At 43.4% G+C, this 21,349-nt stretch overlaps 1 protein-coding gene across 1 annotated transcript in view; it reads left to right on the top strand.

Moving 5' to 3' along the window:
- Positions 1-21,349, top strand: part of ATRN (attractin) — a 176,089-nt gene that overhangs the window by 98,406 nt on the left and 56,334 nt on the right. Inside the window, exons 20-24 of the mRNA XM_065060197.1 lie at positions 195-288; positions 1,145-1,197; positions 3,110-3,204; positions 3,688-3,766; positions 4,174-4,331. Of these exons, the coding sequence (XP_064916269.1) occupies positions 195-288; positions 1,145-1,197; positions 3,110-3,204; positions 3,688-3,766; positions 4,174-4,331 (479 nt within the window). The remainder of the gene's footprint in view (positions 1-194; positions 289-1,144; positions 1,198-3,109; positions 3,205-3,687; positions 3,767-4,173; positions 4,332-21,349) is intronic.

Here is a 21,349-nt window from a genome sequence, read left to right as displayed (position 1 = left end):
AACATCAGTCCTGGAGCCTGCAGTCACTCCGTTTTGACGCAGGGTTCTATTTTTGGCTGCCTTCTGTATCACAAAGAAACCAAAAGAGAACCAAATGGGTTTTCAGACGCACTTTAATTGTTGATATATCTCAGTTTGGCAACTGAGGGATTTAATTGCTATCGATTCTCTGTTTCTCTTGCTTCATTCAACAGCTTGCAAGTGCAACGGCCACGCGTCTGTCTGCAACACAAACACCGGGAAATGTTTCTGCACTACCAAGGGGATCAAAGGAGACGAGTGTCAACTGTGAGTTCGTTTCACTTTGCTATTTGAAATCAAAAGGCCGCATGCACACACCGACACAGAACCCCTACATGTTTTAATGACTGTATTTATGATCTCTCCCCTCATCTTTCCTACTGACGGCTGCATAACTTCGTTGACGTGTTTCCCTCGAGGGGATAACGCCAACAAAATTATTTTCCTCAAGATTTCCATTTTTAAGAGCATTTTGACTGCGAATGTCACGCAGAAGGGCTGGGATTAAAAAGTAATGCCCCCACCTCCAAGCTGTGCAAACCACTTTGCTTTATCCCTCCATAGTTTCTTTTTAATTGGTAGATTTTTACTGTCTGTTCACCCTGATGCTGAAATAAGACTTTGACATTCGAGCATTTTAATAGAGCAGTTCCAGGGCAGCAAATTTGCTGGAGGTTTCTCTGTAACATGAACAGAAATGCTTTTAGTGGAATGTTAGTGGAATTAATTTCATTGCGAATAATTCCATTGCCGGGTTTATTTTTCAAGTGCTGCTCGCATGAGTAAACGTTTATAGGACTAGATCCTGGAATAGCCATAAATGTAAATGGAAACTTCAGTTTTTCTTGTAGTAATCCAGTTCCATGCATTGTCAAGAGCTAATAAATACATTCCAAGTGGATGCAAAGGTTAATATCCAGAATTTAATATTTCATTTTTATTGTGTGCTACTTCGACTTGCAAGGTTCATAGAATTTCTCCAGCAGCCCAGTATAGCTTAGACTTGCATCTTTTATTTGTAGTTTTGTACCATTATCAGCACAGGTTGTATTTTCTGCCTTTTAGTGGCTGGAAATAATACTGAAAAACATACCTGTTTATTGAAAATATGTATTCTTTTTAGGTGCGAAGTTGAAAACAGATATCAGGGAAATCCACTTAAAGGAACGTGTTACTGTGAGTACTCGTAGAATTTTGTTTGGAGATAAAAAATGTGCTTGAAGTTGATCTGATTTTAAACTAGTTTTAGTTGCCTCAGCGTCTGTTTTAAATAGAGTGGATTATGTATTTAAAATACATGGGGAGGACTAAAAAGTAGATTAAAAACGCTTCAGTTTTCATGAAAGTATTGTTTAAAGAGAACCAAAATATACTCTTTAAGGTCCGTGTGATGATTTGTTTCTTACATGACTTGGAGATGAAATCTGGTCTTCTGGAAAACAAGCTAAAATATACGCTTTGTAAGTCAAAGGCAAAGCACATCTTTAGAATTTTTGTTAGCGCAAAATAACTGTTTTGTTTCTAAATTCTTTTCCGTGTTAGAATGGGTAAGGTTTCAAAACTGCCACGTTTCCCCCGAAGTGAACAGTTGGATTGCCGTGCAATTGGAGGAGATGCTTTGCCAAGATTCAGATTACTTCATGGAAACTCTCCAGCTTCTATTTGCAAATATTGGCAATCAGCACATTGGCAGGCACAGAGAGATGTAATCTTAAATTACATAAAGGTGCAAGTCTCAAGTAGTATTTTTGGGCAATACAAAATATCAACGTGGTGTATTTAGCAAAATTGAACTCTTCTCATGGGATTCTTTGCAAGGATGACCTAATTCATTGCCGCCAGTGGCGGGGGTGATAAAGTGGGCAAAAATGGGGAAAAGACAGAACTTTACAGCTTTTATAGGATCAACCTCATGCTATACGCATTCAGTCTTATTTGGTTTTCTTCTTCCCTGGTAATTTCTGTCTTAGTGGCGTTGTGGGGAGGCGTCAGAAGGTTGTCTTGCTTGTCTCTGTGTAACAAGGGCTCTCCAGAAGGCAATAAAAGTGGCGCCCGGTGGATCACTTTGTGTTTGTTAGTGCTTGGGATACCTCCACAAGGGATTTTGGAATATGTACAAGTCATAATAATGTGTTATAATAAAAGGTTACTGAGGTTGGTGGATGTATCTGCAAAACCGGCTGTGCCCTGTTGATTAGCAGAGAAGTGCTAGCCCAGCCCTAGGGAGACATGAGCACAGGAGGAGGAGAAGGGAGACCTTATTGTGGCCTTGCTGTACTTCAAAAGGGACGTTAAGAAAGATGGGGACAGACGTTTCAGCAGGGCCTGTTGCGGTAGGACAAGGGGTGATGGTTTTAAACTAAAGGAGGGAGATTCAGGCTGGACATGAGGAAGAAATTGTTGCCCTGAGGGTGGTGAGAGCCTGGCCCAGGTTGCCCAGAGAGGTGGTGGATGAACCATCCCTGGAGACATCCCAGGCCAGGCTGGACGGGGCTCTGAGCAACCTGAGCTGGTGAAGATGTCCCTGCTCATGGCAGGGGGGGCACTGGGGGAGCTGGGAAAGTCCCTTCAAGCCAAACTGTTCTCTGATTCTGTGGGTACAGGTAGACCAAGAACTGTTCCTGGCATGATGAGACTCAGGGCCGGGTGGCAGCCGTGTCCCTTAACAAGCAGCTGCTCCGTAGAAATCCTCCCTGTGGAGTCCACTGATGTACAGAAACCTACAACATGTGGAACTTTGTCCCCTCCCAATTGGTGTTTCCACATCGATTTCACTTTCCTAGTATTCCCTTAGAACACAGGAGTCTTGAAGTGCGGAAAATAAATATCTTGGCTTGTTTTTTACAACATACAGCTATGAACATTCACTTAGATTAAGGTTGGAGGCTATTGCGTGGAAAATATGTCTCCTCTTTTCCCCCTCTAGGCACAACTTAAAGATGGGAATGCGTTCCTTTTGTGTGGGATCATACGTAGGTTGGAGTAATTTGTCACAGCACGTTGTGCCCTCAGCAGCATCGTGCCTCGCTTTGCAGAACTTTGTTTTATTCCAAGACAAGGGGTGACTTTCTCCATGCTTTCCTTACAGATACTCTGCTCATTGACTATCAGTTCACCTTCAGCCTTTCTCAAGAGGATGATCGCTATTACACAGCAATCAACTTCGTTGCGACACCCGAAGAGGTAAATTTTCTGCTTTCCCTTCCAGCCTCACCCTTTGGGTATATATTTGTCTTCTCTTGGCCGTGAAGGTGATGAATTATTACAGTTCTGCAGGTCTCCCTTGACACAGCATGTTTGTCCAGTTCCACAAAGCAACCAGACATTTTGAGCTTGCTTTGGCGATGCGGTTTCAAATCTTCATGGTAGAACTTCATCAGGAACCACAGTTGATTCTTCACAGTTCAAACAACTGCTGAGCAACTCTAGTTTTGCAAGTTGTTCAACCCATACGTTGTGTCACCGTTCTTCCAGTTTTGTTCTACGCATGCGACTTGTTTTGTTCTTTATTGACAAGTTGACTTTCAGGAAACTAAATAATTTTTTGCTTCGTGTGTATCCTGATGTAAATAACAAATCCAAAGTGTTTTTTCAGTGAAGATTTGCTGGCAAACAGTACAATAAAATTGCTTATCCTAAAAATGGTTTTTCCTTTTCTCCCCTTAGCAAAACAGAGACCTGGACATGTTTATCAACGCATCTAAAAACTTCAACCTCAACATTACTTGGTCCACAAGTTTTGCAGGTAAGAGGACTGTGATCTAAGTTGCTTGGTACCTTGTTTCAGTTACCACTTTTTTACAAATGCAAATTTAATTGGGGAAAGATTTAGGGTTTTTTTAATCTATGAACTTGTTCTATAACGATTTTAAATGTTAGACCCACAGGGCAGAATTAAAATATTAAAAATAACCATGTTTTTCCATCTTAATAGTGTGTTTTGTAATCATGAAAGGTGCAAATTCGATTTTTAGTAATGCAGTATTTTGGCATACAGTGATTTTGATAACACAATGCAGCTTAAAATAGCAGCGTTCAGATGAATCGTTAATTCTATAACATTAAAATCCATGATGCTTTTCCCTTTTTGTTTGGCACTTAAAATGTGTGTTGTAACATCTTTTCTTGCTACTTGTTAACATCTGCAAACAGCTGGCACGCAGGCTGGAGAGGAAATACCAGTTGTTTCAAGAACCAACATAAAGGAATACAAGGATAGTTTCTCCAATGAGAAATTTGATTTCCGCAACAATCCGAACATCACTTTCTTCGTTTACGTCAGCAATTTCACCTGGCCGATCAAAATACAGGTAGGAGCAATTAATGTGTAATTATTTAAAGATACATTTTTCTTTCTCTCAAGCAACGTGTGCTTTGTGTCCGAGCTGAACCAACTGATTGGCATCCAAGGGGTTTGATGTTCCTGATTAGATTAAAAAGTTGCCGTCACCTTCTGATGTTGCCTCAGCCTGGTGGATCTTAAAATGTTTTGTGATGTAAAGCAGGGTGCTCGCTAATTAACAGGGCTACCTTCTAATGAGATCTCTGGCTTTAAATGAATAGGTGTTGATGTTGAAGAAAACAAAGTGTGATATAGCCCAGGATGAGAAAAGAGAGATGATGTTCTTAGTGTCTGTATTTAATGTCTTGTTCTCACAAGACACAGCTAAAGGACAATCCTCCTTTCTTCTTGTGCTGCCCAGGACTGGTGGTACCTGCAGAATAAGATGAAGCTCATTGTTTCCCTTAATTCAGTGCAGTCACAACACACATAACACACTCAGATGTCGGACTGACTGTGACAGTAAAGCTGGAGCTGAAGAAGCGGTGGGTGAAGGTTGGTGGATCATGAAAGCGGTTGTAGATCAGACTGCAGTCACAGAGACTCTGTAGCTACACGGTTGCAGATAATTAATAGAAACTTTGGTCACCTTCTTGTTCTGGGCTAAGTCAAGTAACGGCCCGCAGTGTGTGTACTTACTCAGGGTGGTATGGGGGCCCTTTGAAGGATAAATGTACTCCCAGGTCTGGAACAGAGATCTCAAATGAGGCTCTGGATATCTGAAGAATGTTTGTGGAGGATCTTTCTGAAGAGGAGCAACTGAGAGAGCTGAGTCTGTTCAGAGTGGAGAAGAAAAGCTGAGAGGGATCTTATTTATGGTGATAAATATCTCCAGGGTGGGTGTCAGAGGATGGACCAGACTCCTTTCAGTGGTGCCCAATGACAGGGTGAGGGGCAATGGGCACAGAATGAAACGCAGGAGGCTCCATCTGAACATGAGGAGAAACTTCTTCACTTTGAGGTGCCAGAGCCTGGCCCAGGCTGCCCAGAGAGGTTGTGGAGTCTCCTTCTCTGAGACATTCAAACCCCCCTGGACACGACCCTGTGTGATCTGCTCTGGTGACCCTGCGTGAGCAGGTGGGTTGGACTGGATGATCTCCAGAGGTCACGTCAACCCCAATCAGGCTGGGATTCTGTGAATTCTGCCTTTTTTTAATCTTTCTCAAATGCAGGAACCCAAATTCTTCCATTTTCACCCTTATTCAACCAATTATTACGTGAAAGCTGACAACTTCACAGTGATTTACGTGGTATTTCACACAAACTCACCATGGGGGTCACTTGCAGCAAAGATGATGCACATGATAATATTGAGCAAGGAAATGAGATTCACCTGGGAAAAAAGGTCCTTTAAGCTATAGTGATATTTTTCAAGGTATTTCCTGAAGTTTGAAGAAAATCTTAGGAATACCTGTGAAACTGTGAAATGTACACGTCACCTCTTGGTGAACATGGTGGTTATTAAGCTCTCAGGAAACTTCATCCTGTTGGTAGCAGATGGGTAGATTTGATAGACTGACTTTGGACTGTGTTTTGGTTCTTTTTAATATCAGTTACGACGTTGGTGATCATTTTCCATCTGGAGAGTTTTTACTCTACAAAATGATAAAGTTTTAGTTCATCATCAAGTCCTAATTTTTAAATAGAGAGGGGTTTGCAAGAGCTGCCAGGTAAAACCTTTATATCGCTGGATAGACAAGCAGCAGTTACTAAGCCTCGTTGTTTTCATTTAATGTAAATTCTGCTTTCAGGAGAGAAAGTCATGTCCTGTGTACAAAGGTGGGCACTTGTGTAATGATTTGTTTAAATGTTCAGGCTTTTCTTTTATCAAATTGATAATCACAGGAGACAGAAAATATGTGTATTTTATTTTTTAACTTACGGGTTATTTGCTGACTGATAGTTTGCCTTCCGTAATCAGTGCTGGACTGTACCTACCCTCAATTATTTGCTTTGCTATTTCTGGATGCAGAGCTGTGTGTCAGGACTTTGTAGGTGTTTAAGAGCAGTTTTGTCTCCTGTCCCTTAAGCTCCGCTGTGTTTATTCCCATCTCACCCCTACCTGTATTCACAGTGAGTTCCTGCCAGCTTTTCCTATACCGGTGTTGTCATCGAGCTTCAATGTCCCCTCCATCTCCTTGTTTGGCAGCTGGGATTTCCGCTTTTCCCGGATGAATTTGGACAAGTTGTATCCTCTCTCAGCCTTTCGTGTTTGTTTTTTGGCTTAAGCAAGACAAACCCTCATCTTTTTGTCCTGCGAAACAGGTTATTCAGGTTCAGTTGCCTCATTTCTTTTTCCTCTGCGCTCACTTGTATTGATATCGTACAGTTTTGGTCGGCCATGGAGATCAGGTCTTTGTACAACGGTGTCTCTGGGTTCTTCGTGGACCTTTTTGGGTGCTTTTATGGCAGGGTTTTGCTGCATTCATTCTCCTGGCTGCAGCAGTTAGTAGTTCTTATTCATTTTAATATGGACTAATATACCCTGTTCTTTCACGTCCTTGGTTTCCAGCTGATGAGCTCCCAGTCTTGACAATGAGCATTCTTCTCCGTCGCTAACAGCGTCGTAAGGTGTTATCCTGCTGCTGTTCCTGGGCCACATTGCTGCTCCTGAACGCTTGTCCTTCTGTGTTGTTCTTTTGCATGTTTTTATTGATGATCCCCTTCAACTTTGTCAACAGATTGCGCAATTAGGACCCTTCCTTTTTATGTCTGTGTCATTGAAGGAGATGTCGAACTCTGTCAAAATGCCATCCTTGAGCCGACTTCTGTCCCCTTAACCTCTGTGATTCTTGAAATAATCTTTATCTCCACCCAGGAACTTGCAATGTATTGAAAGCTGTGATAAACTTCAGATTAGCTCAGCTGTAGTTCCTGTGTCTGTACAACTAATTATTTTCACAGGCAAAAAATACTGACATAATAGAGTTTAGTGCTCTCAGCTCTATTGTTTAACTCAGTTTTTAATTTACTACTTCAGTTCTTTTACACTATCACAGTATGTTTGAGATTGGAAGGGACCTCAGAAGATCATCCAGTGCAATCCCCCTGCCAGAGCAGGAACACCCAGATGAGGTTACACAGGAAGGTGTCCAGGCGGGTTGGAATGTCTGCACAGAAGGAGACTCCACAACCTCCCTGGGCAGCCTGGGCCAGGCTCTGCCACCCTTACTGAGAAGAGGCTTCTTCTCAAATTTAAGTGGAACCTCTTGTGTTCCAGCTTGATCCCATTACCCCTTGTCCTATCATTGTTTGCCACCGAGAAGAGCCTGGCTCCATTCTCATGGCACTCACCTTTTATATACTCATAGACATTAATAAGGTCCCCCCTTAGTCTCCTCTTCTCCAAACTAAAGAGCCCCAGCTCCCTCAGCCTTTCCTCACACAGGAGATGCTCCACTCCCTTCAGCATCTTGGTGGCTGCGCTGGACTCTCTCCAGCAGTTCCCTGTCCTGCTGGAACTGAGGGGCCACAACTGGACACAATATTCCAGGTGTGGTCTCCCCAGGGCAGAGCAGAGGGGCAGGAGAACCTCTCTGACCTACTGACCACCCCCTTCTAACCCACCCCAGGTACCATTGGCTTCCTGGCCACAAGGGCCAGTGGTGGCTCATGGTCACCCTGCTGTCCCCAGGACCCCCAGGTCCCTTTCCCTACACTGCTCTCTAATAGGTTATTCCCCAGCTTATACTGGAACCTGGGGTTCCAGTTCAGATTGCAGCCCAGATGCAGGACTCTACACTTGTCCTTGTTAAATTTCATCAGGTTATTCCCCACCCAACTCTCCAGCCTGTCCAGATCCCACTGGATGGGGATCAAATCCTGTCCTGAAACTTTGCGTACTGTTGAGTTCTTGGCGTTATTTCGTGGGCCTTTTCTTAGGGAATGATGGGATTTCTGGTCTCTGCTCTCACCGACTTCAAACACATCGAAACATTTGAGTTTTGTCTCCACCTTAGTTGTGCGTCTTTCTAACCTTGTTCCCATTTTGCCGTGCGCTCATGTTCAGCGTCCTTGTCCTAAATGAAAACTCTAATTTAGTTTTAGCGATGTAGCTGATTGTTTTGATCTCTTGTCTCCTTACAGCAAACCCTTTTCCCTTTCTGGTCTCCTTCTCTTGTCTGGCGGAAACATCTCTTATGATTTTGTTTATCGTTTGCTGAGGTCTAGCGCAGCTTGACATTTGGCAGTTCCTTTTTTATCTCTATATTACTTTCTGGCTTCTAAGATATTGCTAATGAATCCTTTCCTCTCCATGATACGTAGACTCTTTAATTGTTCCTAATGTGCTTTTTGAGGTTAGTTCTGAAGATACAGCTTTCAAATAGTTTTGCATCTTTGTCCTGAAAGAAATACTTAGATGGCTGCTTTCCCATTCCTTATCTCTTTAGTCCACTTTATGTTACTGTCTTATTTAATGTCTCATAGATAAAAAGAGTGAATTTTGATTCTCTTACAACTCTTACCTTGTTTTATCCTTAATTTAATATGACTTTACTTGTGTGCACTCAATCCAAGGTAATTTTACATCACCAGCGCTTCTTAATGTCCTTGTTACTTGCCAAAACAAAGTCTAAAATAGCATCAGCTCTTACTGGTTGGGAGACTTCTTTTATGAAGAAGAAGCCTGGCAGCAATATCACATCCAGGAATCACAAAATCGCAGAATCCCAGAGTGTCAGGGGTTGAAGGGCCCTGGAAAGCTCATCCAGTGCAATCCCCCCATGGAGCAGGAACACCCAGATGAGGTTACACAGGAAGGTGTCCAGGCGGGTTGGAATGTCTGCAGAGAAGGAGACTCCACAACCTCCCTGGGCAGCCTGGGCCAGGCTCTGCCACCCTCACCAGGAAGAAGTTCCTTCTCAAATTTAAGTGGAACCTCCTGTGTTCCAGTTTATACCCATTGCCCCCTGTCTTAACTTTGGTTGTCACCCAGAAGAGCCTGGCTCCATCCTCCTGACACTCCCCCTTTCCATATTGATCCCCATGAATGAGTCCCCCCTCAGTGTCCTCTTGTCCAGCTCCAGAGCCCCAGCTCCCTCAGCCTTTCCTCACACGGGAGATGCTCCACTCCCTTCAGCATCTTGGTGGCTGCGCTGGACTCTCTCCAGCAGTTCCCTGTCCTGCTGGAACTGAGGGGCCACAGCTGGACACCATATTCCAGGTGTGGTCTCCCAGGGCAGAGCAGAGGGGCAGGAGAACCTCTCTGACCTACTGACCACCCCCTTCTAACCCACCCCAGGTACCATTGGCCTTCCTGGCCACAAGGGCCCAGTGCTGGCTCATGGTCACCCTGCTGTCCCCAGGACCCCCAGGTCCCTTTCCCCTACACTGCTCTCTAATAGGTTGTTCCACAACCTATGGTGCAACCTAGGGGAGAGAAAGCTCTGGGCAGACCTTATTGCAGCCTTTCTGTGCTTAATAAGGGGCCGATAAGAAAGATGGGGACAGACTTTTGGGCAGGGCCTGTTGTGATAGGACAAGGGGTGATGGTTTTAAACTAAAGGTGGGAGATTCAGGCCAGACGTGAGGAAGAAATTGTTGTCCCTGAGGGTGGTGAGAGCCTGGCCCAGGTTGGGCAGAGAGGTGGTGGATGAACCATCCCTGGAGACATCCCAGGCCAGGCTGGACGGGGCTCTGAGCAACCTGAGCTGGTGAAGATGTCCCTGCTCATGGCAGGGGGGCACTCTGGGAGACCTGAAGGTCCCTTCAACCCAAACTGTTCCGTGATTCCTTATTTCACTGCATAGAAGTTCCTGTGCTGTTTGGTTTAGTCCTTTAGGGCAAACTGTCTCGTTAATTAAAACTCTATGTTGCGCTACCACCAGGATGCAGAACTGCTTTTCTTATCTCAGAGACCGAACCTCCTACAGTTCTGCTCGTTGCAGTTACACTATTAAACTTCTTCTGCAGCTACAGAACATGCTTCCATTTCCCTCTTGCAATCAGTGTGTTTTTAATATTAGAAGTCTGATGAAGTCAGTGAAACTGCTGCTGCCAGATGGCTGGAAAATATTCTCTCCTTTTGTTCGTGTGCGTCACCTTGCAGCTTATGCATGTTTGGTCTGATCCTGCGCAGTGCAGCACGTTTAACTGGTGTTTTGGGTTTTTTTGTTTGAATATCATAATAAAAAGTCAGTGGAGCTACACACTCTCATCCTGGCTTACTTTCAGTTTAGATACAGTGGAGGTCTCTAAACAGAAGTCTATGTATATATGAAACAGAGAACTTAAGAACTGTGGAGTCTTTACTGCAGAGCAATTCATCTACAATCCACATTATTTCTTTTTTATATCAGAAACTTGATTCTGAAGTCCTTGATTGAAATCCGTCTCGCTTTCCCTCTCTTCTTGCCTGTTAAAATCTGGGCTTGGAGAGTATAAGTGCTCTTTGTGTTACAGATACCCATGTCGCTGCCAATGCTGAATTCTGGCTTGTTTTTATTCCTTCTCGCTCCACCTCTCTTCAAAACCACTTCAGTTAGGTTGGTTTTTATTTTTCCTGAAGTACATTGGTTTAGAATGTCTTTCCCTGCCTGCTCTAATGACTCAAAATGATTATTTTGTGAAAGAAAAAGCTACAAAATGCAGAAAGCCTTCAAAACACACCAAACTGCTTCCTGATACCTCTCGTCTGGGTAGCCGGGTATGAAATGTGCGTCGTGGAGTTCACTTAACACCTTAACTTGCCAGGCTTTCCATAAACCCCAGGTAAGGTCCTGTTGGAAACGCGGTGATTTCCATTCTCTCTGTTGACAAACTTCATCTGGCATGGCCGCAGTGACTTTATAAGTGTCATGCAAGCCACAACTCTTCCCCTTTTCTCCTTTCCCTCTTTTACTTTTCTTATGTTTTGTCGGACGTTTGCTTTGTTATTCACTGAAAATACATCTCACCTTAGAAAAGAGCTGATTATTTACAATCTATTGCTATATGATATCACAATAAGACGCAAGGAAATTCAGTGCAGAAGCTTTCGGAGGGCGACTTTTCCCGGGTTTCAGTCCAGCCCAAAGTCAGCTCGCTTTAATTAACGGTGAGAATTTGAAACTCTCTTTGCTGCTTGTGTAAACGTCAGCAGTTTTTAACACCATTTAAATGAATGTGTTTGTACCTGGAGCACATTCCAGTGAGTCCCTCTCCTGAATGCTCAGGGGATGAAAATTAGAGTTGCTAATATAGCTAAATTCACCCCTTTTTAATGGTTTTCTGCTCCCTTCCGGCTTGCTGTTGACTGTGTTTTCTACCACTCACTAAATAGAAACTTGTTTTCTTGTCTTGTTTCATACCCAAACTATTGTTTTCATTAACATTCTGTCCCATTTGAGTTTAGGGTTTTTTTCTCCCAGATTCAAAGCCCTCGCTACAAAGCCTTTTGCATTGATCTCTACTTTCCCAGTATATATAAGATGCCTAGAAGCTGATTAAGGGAAAAAAACACAGTTTGTAATTGTATCATTAACTGGCGATTGCCTCCTCTCTTTCCCCTCGCGTTGGTTGAAGTATTTTAATTTGAATGTGCTTAAACGTTAATTATGAGCCAAATGCTTCAAGGAACAGAAAGAGGCGAACGGATTTTGCAGCCTCTTGCATACAAAATACACCATTTGCAAAAATCCTGCTAAGATATTCACCATATAATGTTTGCTCAGCGATTTGTCGTCGTTTTTGGCTTCACAAAAGCATCACGGTGACTACGTAGCATCTCCACACGTGCTAACGCAGCATCAGGCAACGTATACACTTGGAAAGCTGGAAGTATTTGATAACCGATGGGGAAATTTTGTGTCACTGAAACTGCTGCTTTCAACTCTCATTTCTTAAAGGCTATAGTGGAAAATCGCTAAAATTGCTTCTCCTGTCCACGTTTTTTAGTTTCTCAAGCTCCTGTTGCGGGTTTTTTCTGGGTTCCTCCAGCTGATTTATGTCCGGACTGGGGGTCTGTGTAGTCTCTCCCAAAGCTTCATTATTCCTTTCTGCACAGAACGTTAATGCGCTGCGGACAGCTTCATTCAGTCACATAATGCCTTGTCATAATTATTCTCGATATTTCAAAATACGCTGTTTATCGTGGTGGGAAGATACGTTGAATGTTGAATTGTTGAAATGCCGCTTAATTCATGTGCTGAAGCTGAGAAGGGTGAACCCAAAGATGGAGATAATTCATCTTCCTTCCACTGATCGCTGCTTCCCGAAGAGCTGCCAAAAGTTCAAGCGCAGGAACCGTAATATACAGGAATCCTGCAAATTGAGGACGGCCTCAAATTGTGCTTTTATTAAATCAGCGTTCTGTTGGGTGCAGGAAGGGGTGACTGTCACTAACCCGCTGCTTGTACAGAAACCGTCCCGGGGAATGAAATGTAAACGTTTACGTGCAAACCTCTTGGCCGATGTTCTCTTTAATGAACTCCCTTCATTGGGGCCCTCCCGTCGCTGCCATATGTTGCTTTATGTGAACTTCCCGCCGGCGCAGACATTGCCAGGACGGCTGTGGCCAAGATTTGAAGCACAAATGCACATTTTTAGTGCTCCGGTTAAGAGCTGCAACTGCTGCAACCGAGTAAGATTTCAAATAGATGTGGGAGTGCAAGTCTGCTCTGAATAAAGGTTTCAGAAACGACGCTTCTTGGATTCAAATGCTTCATATATTAGACCCGTGACTACTAATTTTGATACGTTTTTATGACCTTTTCTTTGTTCCTTAGTCGTTAGTCTAAGGGAACAGCTTGAGCTCTGTTTATTCCCATGCATCAAGGGATTTGTGCTCTGTCTCTCGTTGCAACCGAAGGGTTTGCTCTGGGATTGTATTATTTTCACTAATGGTCTCCTTTGGCCTTTAAACCACTGATTTACAATGATACGCTGAAAGTCTATGTAGGAATGTAGGGGGAACCTCTTGCGTTCCAGTTTGAACCCATTGCCCCTTGTCCTACCATTGGTTGTCACTGAGAAGAGCCTGGCTCCATCCTCCTGACACTCCCCCTTTCCATATTGATCCCCATGAATGAGTCCCCCCTCAGTGTCCTCTTGTCCAGCTCCAGAGCCCCAGCTCCCTCAGCCTTTCCTCACACGGGAGATGCTCCACTCCCTTCAGCATCTTGGTGGCTGCGCTGGACTCTCTGCAGCAGTTCCCTGTCCTGCTGGAACTGAGGGGCCACAGCTGGACACAATATTCCAGGTGTGGTCTCCCCAGGGCAGAGCAGAGGGGCAGGAGAACCTCTCTGACCTACTGACCACCCCCTTCTAACCCACCCCAGGCACCATTGGCTTCCTGGCCACAAGGGCCCAGTGCTGGCTCATGGTCACCCTGCTGTCCCCAGGACCCCCAGGTCCCTTTCCCCTACACTGCTCTCTAATAGGTCATTCCCCAACTTATACTGGAACCTGGGGTTGTTCCTGCCCAGATTCAAGACTCTACACTTGCCCTTGTTCTATTTCATTACATTTTTCCCTGCCCAACTCTCCAGCCTGTCCAGGTCTCTGATGGCAGCACAGCTTCCAGTGTCACCACTCCTCCCAGCTTGGTGTCAGCAGCAAACTTGCTGATAGTGCACTTCTTTGCATCGATTTGGCTTCGTGGAACTGGCAAAAAACCTTGTAAATGTGGATTTTCCTTAAGCCAGTAGGTATTTCTTGGGTTAGTTCATATGGAACCCTCTGGTGCTGCTGTCAGCTGTATTTCGGAGTGGAGATGAATTCTCAACTAGACTGAGATTCTTCTAAGGAATGGCTGATCAAAGCAATTTTATTTTCTCTTATACCGAACGTGGCTCTTTAAGTGGGAAATAGCAGCCAGAATTTTGTGAAGTGCCGGGAATTACATTCCTAAGAAGGCTTCACAATCCTCAGACAGAGCTCTTGCTCTGATCTTTGTCATCATCACTTCAGTGTTTCATGGTTCTTGTGTCCAGCAGTGTGCCAATACAGAAATTCTCCCCAGTTCTCATTTTTCAAAGGAAACCTCCTCCATTCAAGCCGTTTTGGATTAAATTTCTTCTTCTAATACTCTTTGCCCGTCCTGCTATTTTCATTGGCAACATTACCCATAAAACAGGTGGTCTCCGTTAGCGTGAATCTTAATACCAGCTTCAATTAAGCTTTAATTTTACTCGATGTTTGACATGGTTCGGGAGGTGGTTGTCTTCTTGCCGGTCTCAGCGATGGACGACACTTGGATATGGCCAAGGAAAGCTTTGGGGTGCCCTTAACTCCTGCCAACTGAAGAAGACAATACCCTTCCACTTCAAGACAGAGCTGGAGAGATGCCAGACCCCACACTTCACTTTCTTCCTTTGTAATTTTAGGCTTTGGACCTCTTTAAGGTGCCATGAATCTTGGGGTGATGTTCTCTAGGGTCATCTCTTTGAGGTTCACGGCTAAACTGAAAAGCTTTGATAATGCACGGGGTAAGAAAGAGCGGAGAAACCGTATCACGGTTACAAAGCAGAGTCTGTAACCGCCTCTAATACCCTGATTTGTCTCTGGAGGAAACATTAAGGCATTTGATCCTGGGCATAAATATCCCAGAGGACTGGACACGGCCCCTGGAGGTTTCCAGCCTTTCTCTAAATTAATGTCATTCTGTAATCAAAAGCCGCTGGCTAATTGAATGAAAGCTCTCAGGAAGGGTAAAGGGAAAGAAAATATGTCTTTGTTGTGAGCCAAGGAGAATAAAATACATATAGATAGGTAGTGATTGCTTTGATAGAAATAATTACATAGGCTTGAAAGCGATCAGAGGATGCCGATCTCACTAGTTTTCCTGCCAGGTCCTCAGTGTGCCTTTAATGAGGAATAGGTGTAGGTGTGGAGATGGAATCACCCTGAGCTCTCTGGGACCCTTCTGCTCCAAAAACGTTCTTTTCTTTTGCTTCTGAAAGCCGCGGAATGCCAAAGTTGTTTGCTAATGATGTCCCTTGCCTTTATTTAGATATAACTGCAGGTGTTTTTGAGCTTCTCTTTCCACAGTGAGAGGTTTGCTTTAAACCCAACAATGAAACGTAAATCAATTTGTTAATCTGCTGAAATTTGAAGGTAATTAGCTTTAGAGACGTGCAATTACAGGCTGTTTTTTTTCAGCATAGGCAAACTGACGTCTTCTGCTGGGGGTGGCGAGATTGGGAACACAACAGTTAAATGAGACTTTAAAACATGAAACAGCTGCTTCCTTTTTATCTGCTCCTGCCGCCTTCTTTTTGGCATCAACTGATGACATTTTTCTCCTTTTAGAAGCCAGTCCCTTTCATATTAAGCAGTATTTTTGTTCACAGCTTCTTAAATCATTAAAAAGTAGAATTTCTCTCAAAGACAATTAACCCTTGCAAGGATGTGTCACCACTTGGGTGCCTTTTTACTGGAGGTGTTAGTTTCTGCGACCTTAAAAATCACTCGTGCTAAATTGTCCCCAAGTGCTCTATTTATTCTTGCATGGGATTTTTATCCTTTTGCCCAACCGCTGGAATCTTGGGGGTTTACATCTACAATTTGAGCTACACTTGGGACGAACGGTCGTAACTCACGTGTCTTGGTTGGCGAGGTTTATTGTAATGTGTTCGTATAGCATTGGAAATCTGCTCGTGCGGCCGCTCCAAAACTTCAGCTGCATATATAAGCGAAGTTATAGGAGAGCAGAGAGATGTAAACTGAGGCTCAGGTTTAATAATACCAGGCGGATTTGTTAGGATGAGGCTTTTTTTGGATACGAGGCCAAGATGCGTATGGTTTGTCTTCCTTTTAAAGAAGCCACTCTCTTTTTCTTTTAAGATGCCGGGCTGGAAAGCATCATATAAAACAAAATCGCAAAATTAATTTTCTATGGAAGCAAAGTCCACATTAGGTAATTAATTCCTCCTGAGTGAGGCTGGAGGTGACGATGTGCCCATAGCTTATAGCTGCAGTGCTTGTGTGCTGAATTCCTCTTGAAATAGAACGTGCCACCGCCGCATGTGAACGTGAAGCTCGAGTTCAAATATATTTCAGCAAACGAGCGACGTGGGCCATTGCTGGGAAGCTTTTACAGCCACCAAAAGAGCCAGATATATTTCCTTAGACGGAAGCTTATTTAAAGAGTCAAAAGAACAGCAAGCAGAGTTAATGAAGAGGAGAAAAGTGCAGTGCCAATAAAATATCAGTATGTTCAAATGTAATGGTAGGTACACGCTGGCTAAAGCACAGAGGGGGAATATCTCCTGTACTAATGCAGAGTGACAAAACTTAAACTCTGGCCTTCAACTCTGCCAGGGGAAACTGAGGCTGGAGATGAGAAAGCAATTCTGTGCAGAGAGAGTGGTCAGGCATTGGAATGGCTGCCCAGGGAGGTGCTGGACTCACCGGCCCTGGAGGTTTTTAAACTGAGATTGGCCATGGCACTTAGTGCCATGATCTAGTCAATGGACTGGAGCTGGACCAAGGGTTGGACTGGATGATCTCTGAGGGCTTTTCCAACCCAGTCCCTTCTGTGAACCCAAAAGCCTCTGGTGTATTTAACTGACAGACGTGAAGACAGAGCCGCCAATAACAGCTCTCCGAGTTGAAAAGAGAAGAATAATATCCTGGAATGTCTAAAACTTCTTTTTCTCTCACTTCGTTTCCTGACTTTGTATTATTAAGATTTATTATTTTAGCAGATTGGCACGTTTGCTCACAGAATGTGTTGGCAGGAGTGCGGAGAGTTGGGGTCAGAGCTTATTGCAGCCCTAGGAAATAAGACATTTCTGGGATGATTGGGGTTTTTATTTGCTGTTTTTTCTAAATCAGTTTATGCATTTTCTTTTTTTCCTTTATTGCAACTGTCACGTGTAGTTATTTCTTAAAACGCTCTGTTTTGCATCCAAGATTAACACCATCCCGGTTCCTACGCCTGGACCCAAAGTCTCTTGAAATGACGTGTGTATTTTGACCATTGGGGATTGAAATAAATCACAACATATCGGTTTGTCACTTCACTTCTTTTACTGGCAAGTTCTTCATGACAAAATGACAAAATCCATGTTCTGGGAAACCTTCAGCAATAGATGGTAGCTATTTGTCCTTTTTTAAATGCTAATATACGAGCTTATGTATAGATTGCTCATTTTGCCCTCTCCAGCAACACTGTTTTTCCATGTTGAGATTTCTCTAACACAAAGTCATCACTCAGGCTCTCAACAAATAAAACCTTGATGAGGAAAACAGCCCAGCCCATGATTTCTGACTTCGTAGCCCTTTCAAAACGGATTCCACATAAGGATCAACCCTTTGATCAACCCTTATATTCCCTCGCACCCCCACGCTCCACTGCATAAAGTTTCCTTCCGAAATACATGATGTTTATGTTGGAAACACAAATCAGGCTGCCAGTTCCTCAGCTCACGGAGAGAACCGCATTTATTAACGCTTTTTATTTCATAACTACCCAACTTCATTTAAAATAATCCTAAAATGGGGTAAACTTGGAATTATTGTGCAAATCTTCGGTTCTTTTTTGTCTCCTTTGTTGAAAGTTAAGAGGTTTTAAATGGATTTATTTATTCCTGCCACCTGACGTAGTGACACCAGATTTGAAACATGTGGCTTCGGTATGCACGGTAATGCGAGAAATGTTGTCGCTAAAAGGCAATTTTATTTGATTATTCATATATATACATATTTTACTTTGAGCTATAGTTTCTCTATATATAATATATAAATATATATATTTATTTTACCACTTTATTTCGTTAGGGATGAAATTAGACCTTTTGCGATACAGGTTGGTACACGTTTGAAATCTTTCATCCCCTATGATCCTTAGAAATCGCGGTTTCCTCGGCGAGGGAGACGGAGCTTTTTCTCCACTAACACCATTGCAACACCCAACTCCGTCTTGCATATTTTCCCAGTGTTTTGTCTGATCAGAAGTGATGCAAGACATAAGGTTTTGCCCGTTTCCATCTGTCAGCTATTTTACAGCCTTAAAAAACAAATTGCTAATATGGATTTAGCTGCTTTTCTCTTTATTCGCGATTCCCGCTTGTGTGCTTACATTGTAGACTCTTTAGGAAAACAACTTTTGGCACACAAGTGGTTGCATAAATCTCATCTTTCTGCTGGACTTTTAGGGTCTGAGAGAGCGTTTGAGCTGTTGTGTGCCAAAGCTTTAATTATTTCCATGCCCGAAACTCTCTGTAAATAGTCGGTATGCTGAGGAACGTAACTTATCCTGCACGCAGATGGTGCCGGAGCGAAGCCCATGACCTGGATCCTTCACAAACACAGCTGAATTCCTCTTAACAGAGTGAATCCCTTACCTGCATTTCGTTTAATAAGCAAAATCTCTTAGCAAAGAGTTATTTTTGCTCCGGTTAAACATTTCAAGGAGAAATGGCATGAAGTTTTTGTGCTGTGCTGGAGAAGGTAACTTGCTTAGAGGTTGTGGAATAAGAACAGGCAACACGCAGAATTGCTCCAAGAATCCCTTTCCGGGTAATTTCAACCAAACCGTGGGTGGGACTGGATGAACTGAGAAGGTACCTTCCCACCCAAACTATTCTATGATCACTTTCCTATGTTATTTTACCACTTTCTTATGAATTCCAAGCATAAAATTTGCATTCCAAGATATGCAGCTGGACCTCAACAATACTTAGATTTGGAGATCCTAGTAAGTAAAGGTTTCTGTCTGCCATCAGTACTCAAGCTTGGGAGTCTTGACCATCCAATTCTGTTTCCAAACCCTTAAAATAGTGTGAAGGAGTTTCTTTTCTGTCACTGAATCTGTGGTGCTGTTTACTGCTAGAAGTGATTAATGTTGTTAGTCTTTGTCTCCAGTTGATGATAGTAATTTGCCTGAACTTAATTGCCGTTATCATCAAATACACTATTTTTAACACCAGTCTTAACAGTGAGTTATTATCTGAAAATTCATCAGAATTCAACAGCAAGAAGATGAAACAAGCGAACAGCTGTTTTTAGGGACATGGTTTAGCGGTGGACTTTGCAGCGTTGGTTTAACAGTTGAACTCAATGATTCTAAAGGTCTTTCCCAACCTAAACGATTCTAGGATTCTACGAACCCACATGAGGCAGGATTATTTGTGTACCGTGCTCTCTACTTTGGGGAGTTGAAGCTTGGGGGAGTTGAAATGGACCTTAGAGGTCTTCTTCCCCATGGAAGTCCACCTTACTGAGCTTTTAATGATAACTTGGCAATCTTAGCTTGTTGGTTCTTCTCATACTCTGGAATGCTTCCTCTCCATTACATCTTAGAATCATAGGATAGTTTGGGTTGAAGTGACCTTCCCAGCTCCCCCAGTGCCCCCCCTGCCATGACAGGGACATCTTCACCAGCTCAGGTTGCTCAGAGCCCCGTCCAGCCTGGCCTGGGATGTCTCCAGGGATGCTTCATCCACCACCTCTCTGCCCAACCTGGGCCAGGCTCTCACCACCCTCAGCGACAACAATTTCTTCCTCGTGTCCAGCCTAAATCTCCCTCCTTTAGTTGGGCAGAAGGTCAGGGTTGAGGAGATGGGATTTCATTGTATTTATTTTTGCATTTTAATTTGCTTTCACGTTTTTATTCTTGTATTTATTTTTCTCTCCTGCAAAACGGCTCCAGTAGCCTCCAGTTACCTTCCCACTCTTGCGTGGCCGTTGCCACCTTCAGTGTGTGGACAGGATGGAGAGTGGATCCAGCAGAGATCTATGGGAATGGATAATCTTTAGTTCTACGGCATTTTCCTGACATTCAGAACTGAGTTTTATCCAGCCGTGCCTCAGCTTTCTTGTGGCGTTCGTTAGTGCGTTACTGTAACGAGTAGATACGCGGGGTCTGATCTGAGATCCCTATTCCAATTATGGGAATTTCCTGTACATTGTTTGCTACCACACTTTAAATTTTGGTGAGCATCGCTATTCAACACCTGGCTCTTTATTGAACCAGCACCTCCCGTTTGTCAAGTTTGTGTGGTAATTTTTTCTGATGCAGAGAAATGAGGGACTAAATCTTCAGCGCTATTTTTAATTTAGAGGCAGCTATGCCCGTGTTTCCTCTGCACAACAACCCAAGAGCTCGCGCGAGGAGTCTAAACGTATATATATAATTGGCATTTGTGAACCAACTGCTGACTGCAGCCAATTAGCTGAAAAGTGACAATTTGTGACTGCTGCAGTAAGGTGGCACAGTATTGGAATATAAATCCATTTCCATCTCGGTATAAGTTCCGAAGTGAACTAGTTTTTATATTTGCACACTTATCAAGTGTTTGTGCCATAAAGCTCAACGGCTTAGTTAGTATAGCAGTGAGTGAGGAGCAGGTCGTTTATCTCTTTCATTGGTCCTTCACGCAGGAGCAACGTGGCTCATAGTAGTAGGTGTGAAAAATCAGATTTTAGTGGGGATTTTTATTGTTACTTGTTGTAGGATGTAAATCTGAGGATGTGAACCTCTTAAGCTGCACCGAGTTGGCCAGAAGTTTTTCTTCTACAAAATAGAAACCAGCAGCCTGAGTGTGTTCAGATGCAAATTGGGTTTTGAGCTTCTGATGAGCAACAAGTAATTCTTCCAATGCAAGCGGGAACAGATCAATCTGGGCTTATTTCTGGGACTTCTCGTTGATCTGGACCTTTAGCTGTCAGATCAGCTGGTGTTGCAGCAATGGATGGTTGTCCCCTACTCAAATCTGTCATCTTTCAAAAGAGCATCACATCTCCTGATATCCACATCTACACCATCACATGTATTACAAACTCTCTGGGGTCTCCCACCTCCAAATGTTCCACTTCAACATGCTGTGGGTCAGAGCTTTGCAAGTTACAAGTAATTGCTGTACAACCCTTCCTTTTTTCAAACTTGTGGTCTAACTTTTCCGTCTAGAAGATCATTCTCTGTGGAACATGATGTCCCTGGAGCTTTTGAAGACTTAGGGGTATCAAGACACCTTAAGTTTTCCTCCTAACCTCAAAATTTGTGGTGCAGTTTTGCTGTTCGTTTAAGATAGATCCATGGTGCCTCTAAAAAGGGAATGTCCT

This window comes from Columba livia, chromosome 4 (genome assembly GCF_036013475.1).
Source record: "Columba livia isolate bColLiv1 breed racing homer chromosome 4, bColLiv1.pat.W.v2, whole genome shotgun sequence".
Lineage (NCBI taxonomy): Eukaryota > Metazoa > Chordata > Aves > Columbiformes > Columbidae > Columba > Columba livia.
Note: the sequence above shows the minus strand (reverse complement) of the source record. Positions and strands in the feature narration are given on the sequence as shown.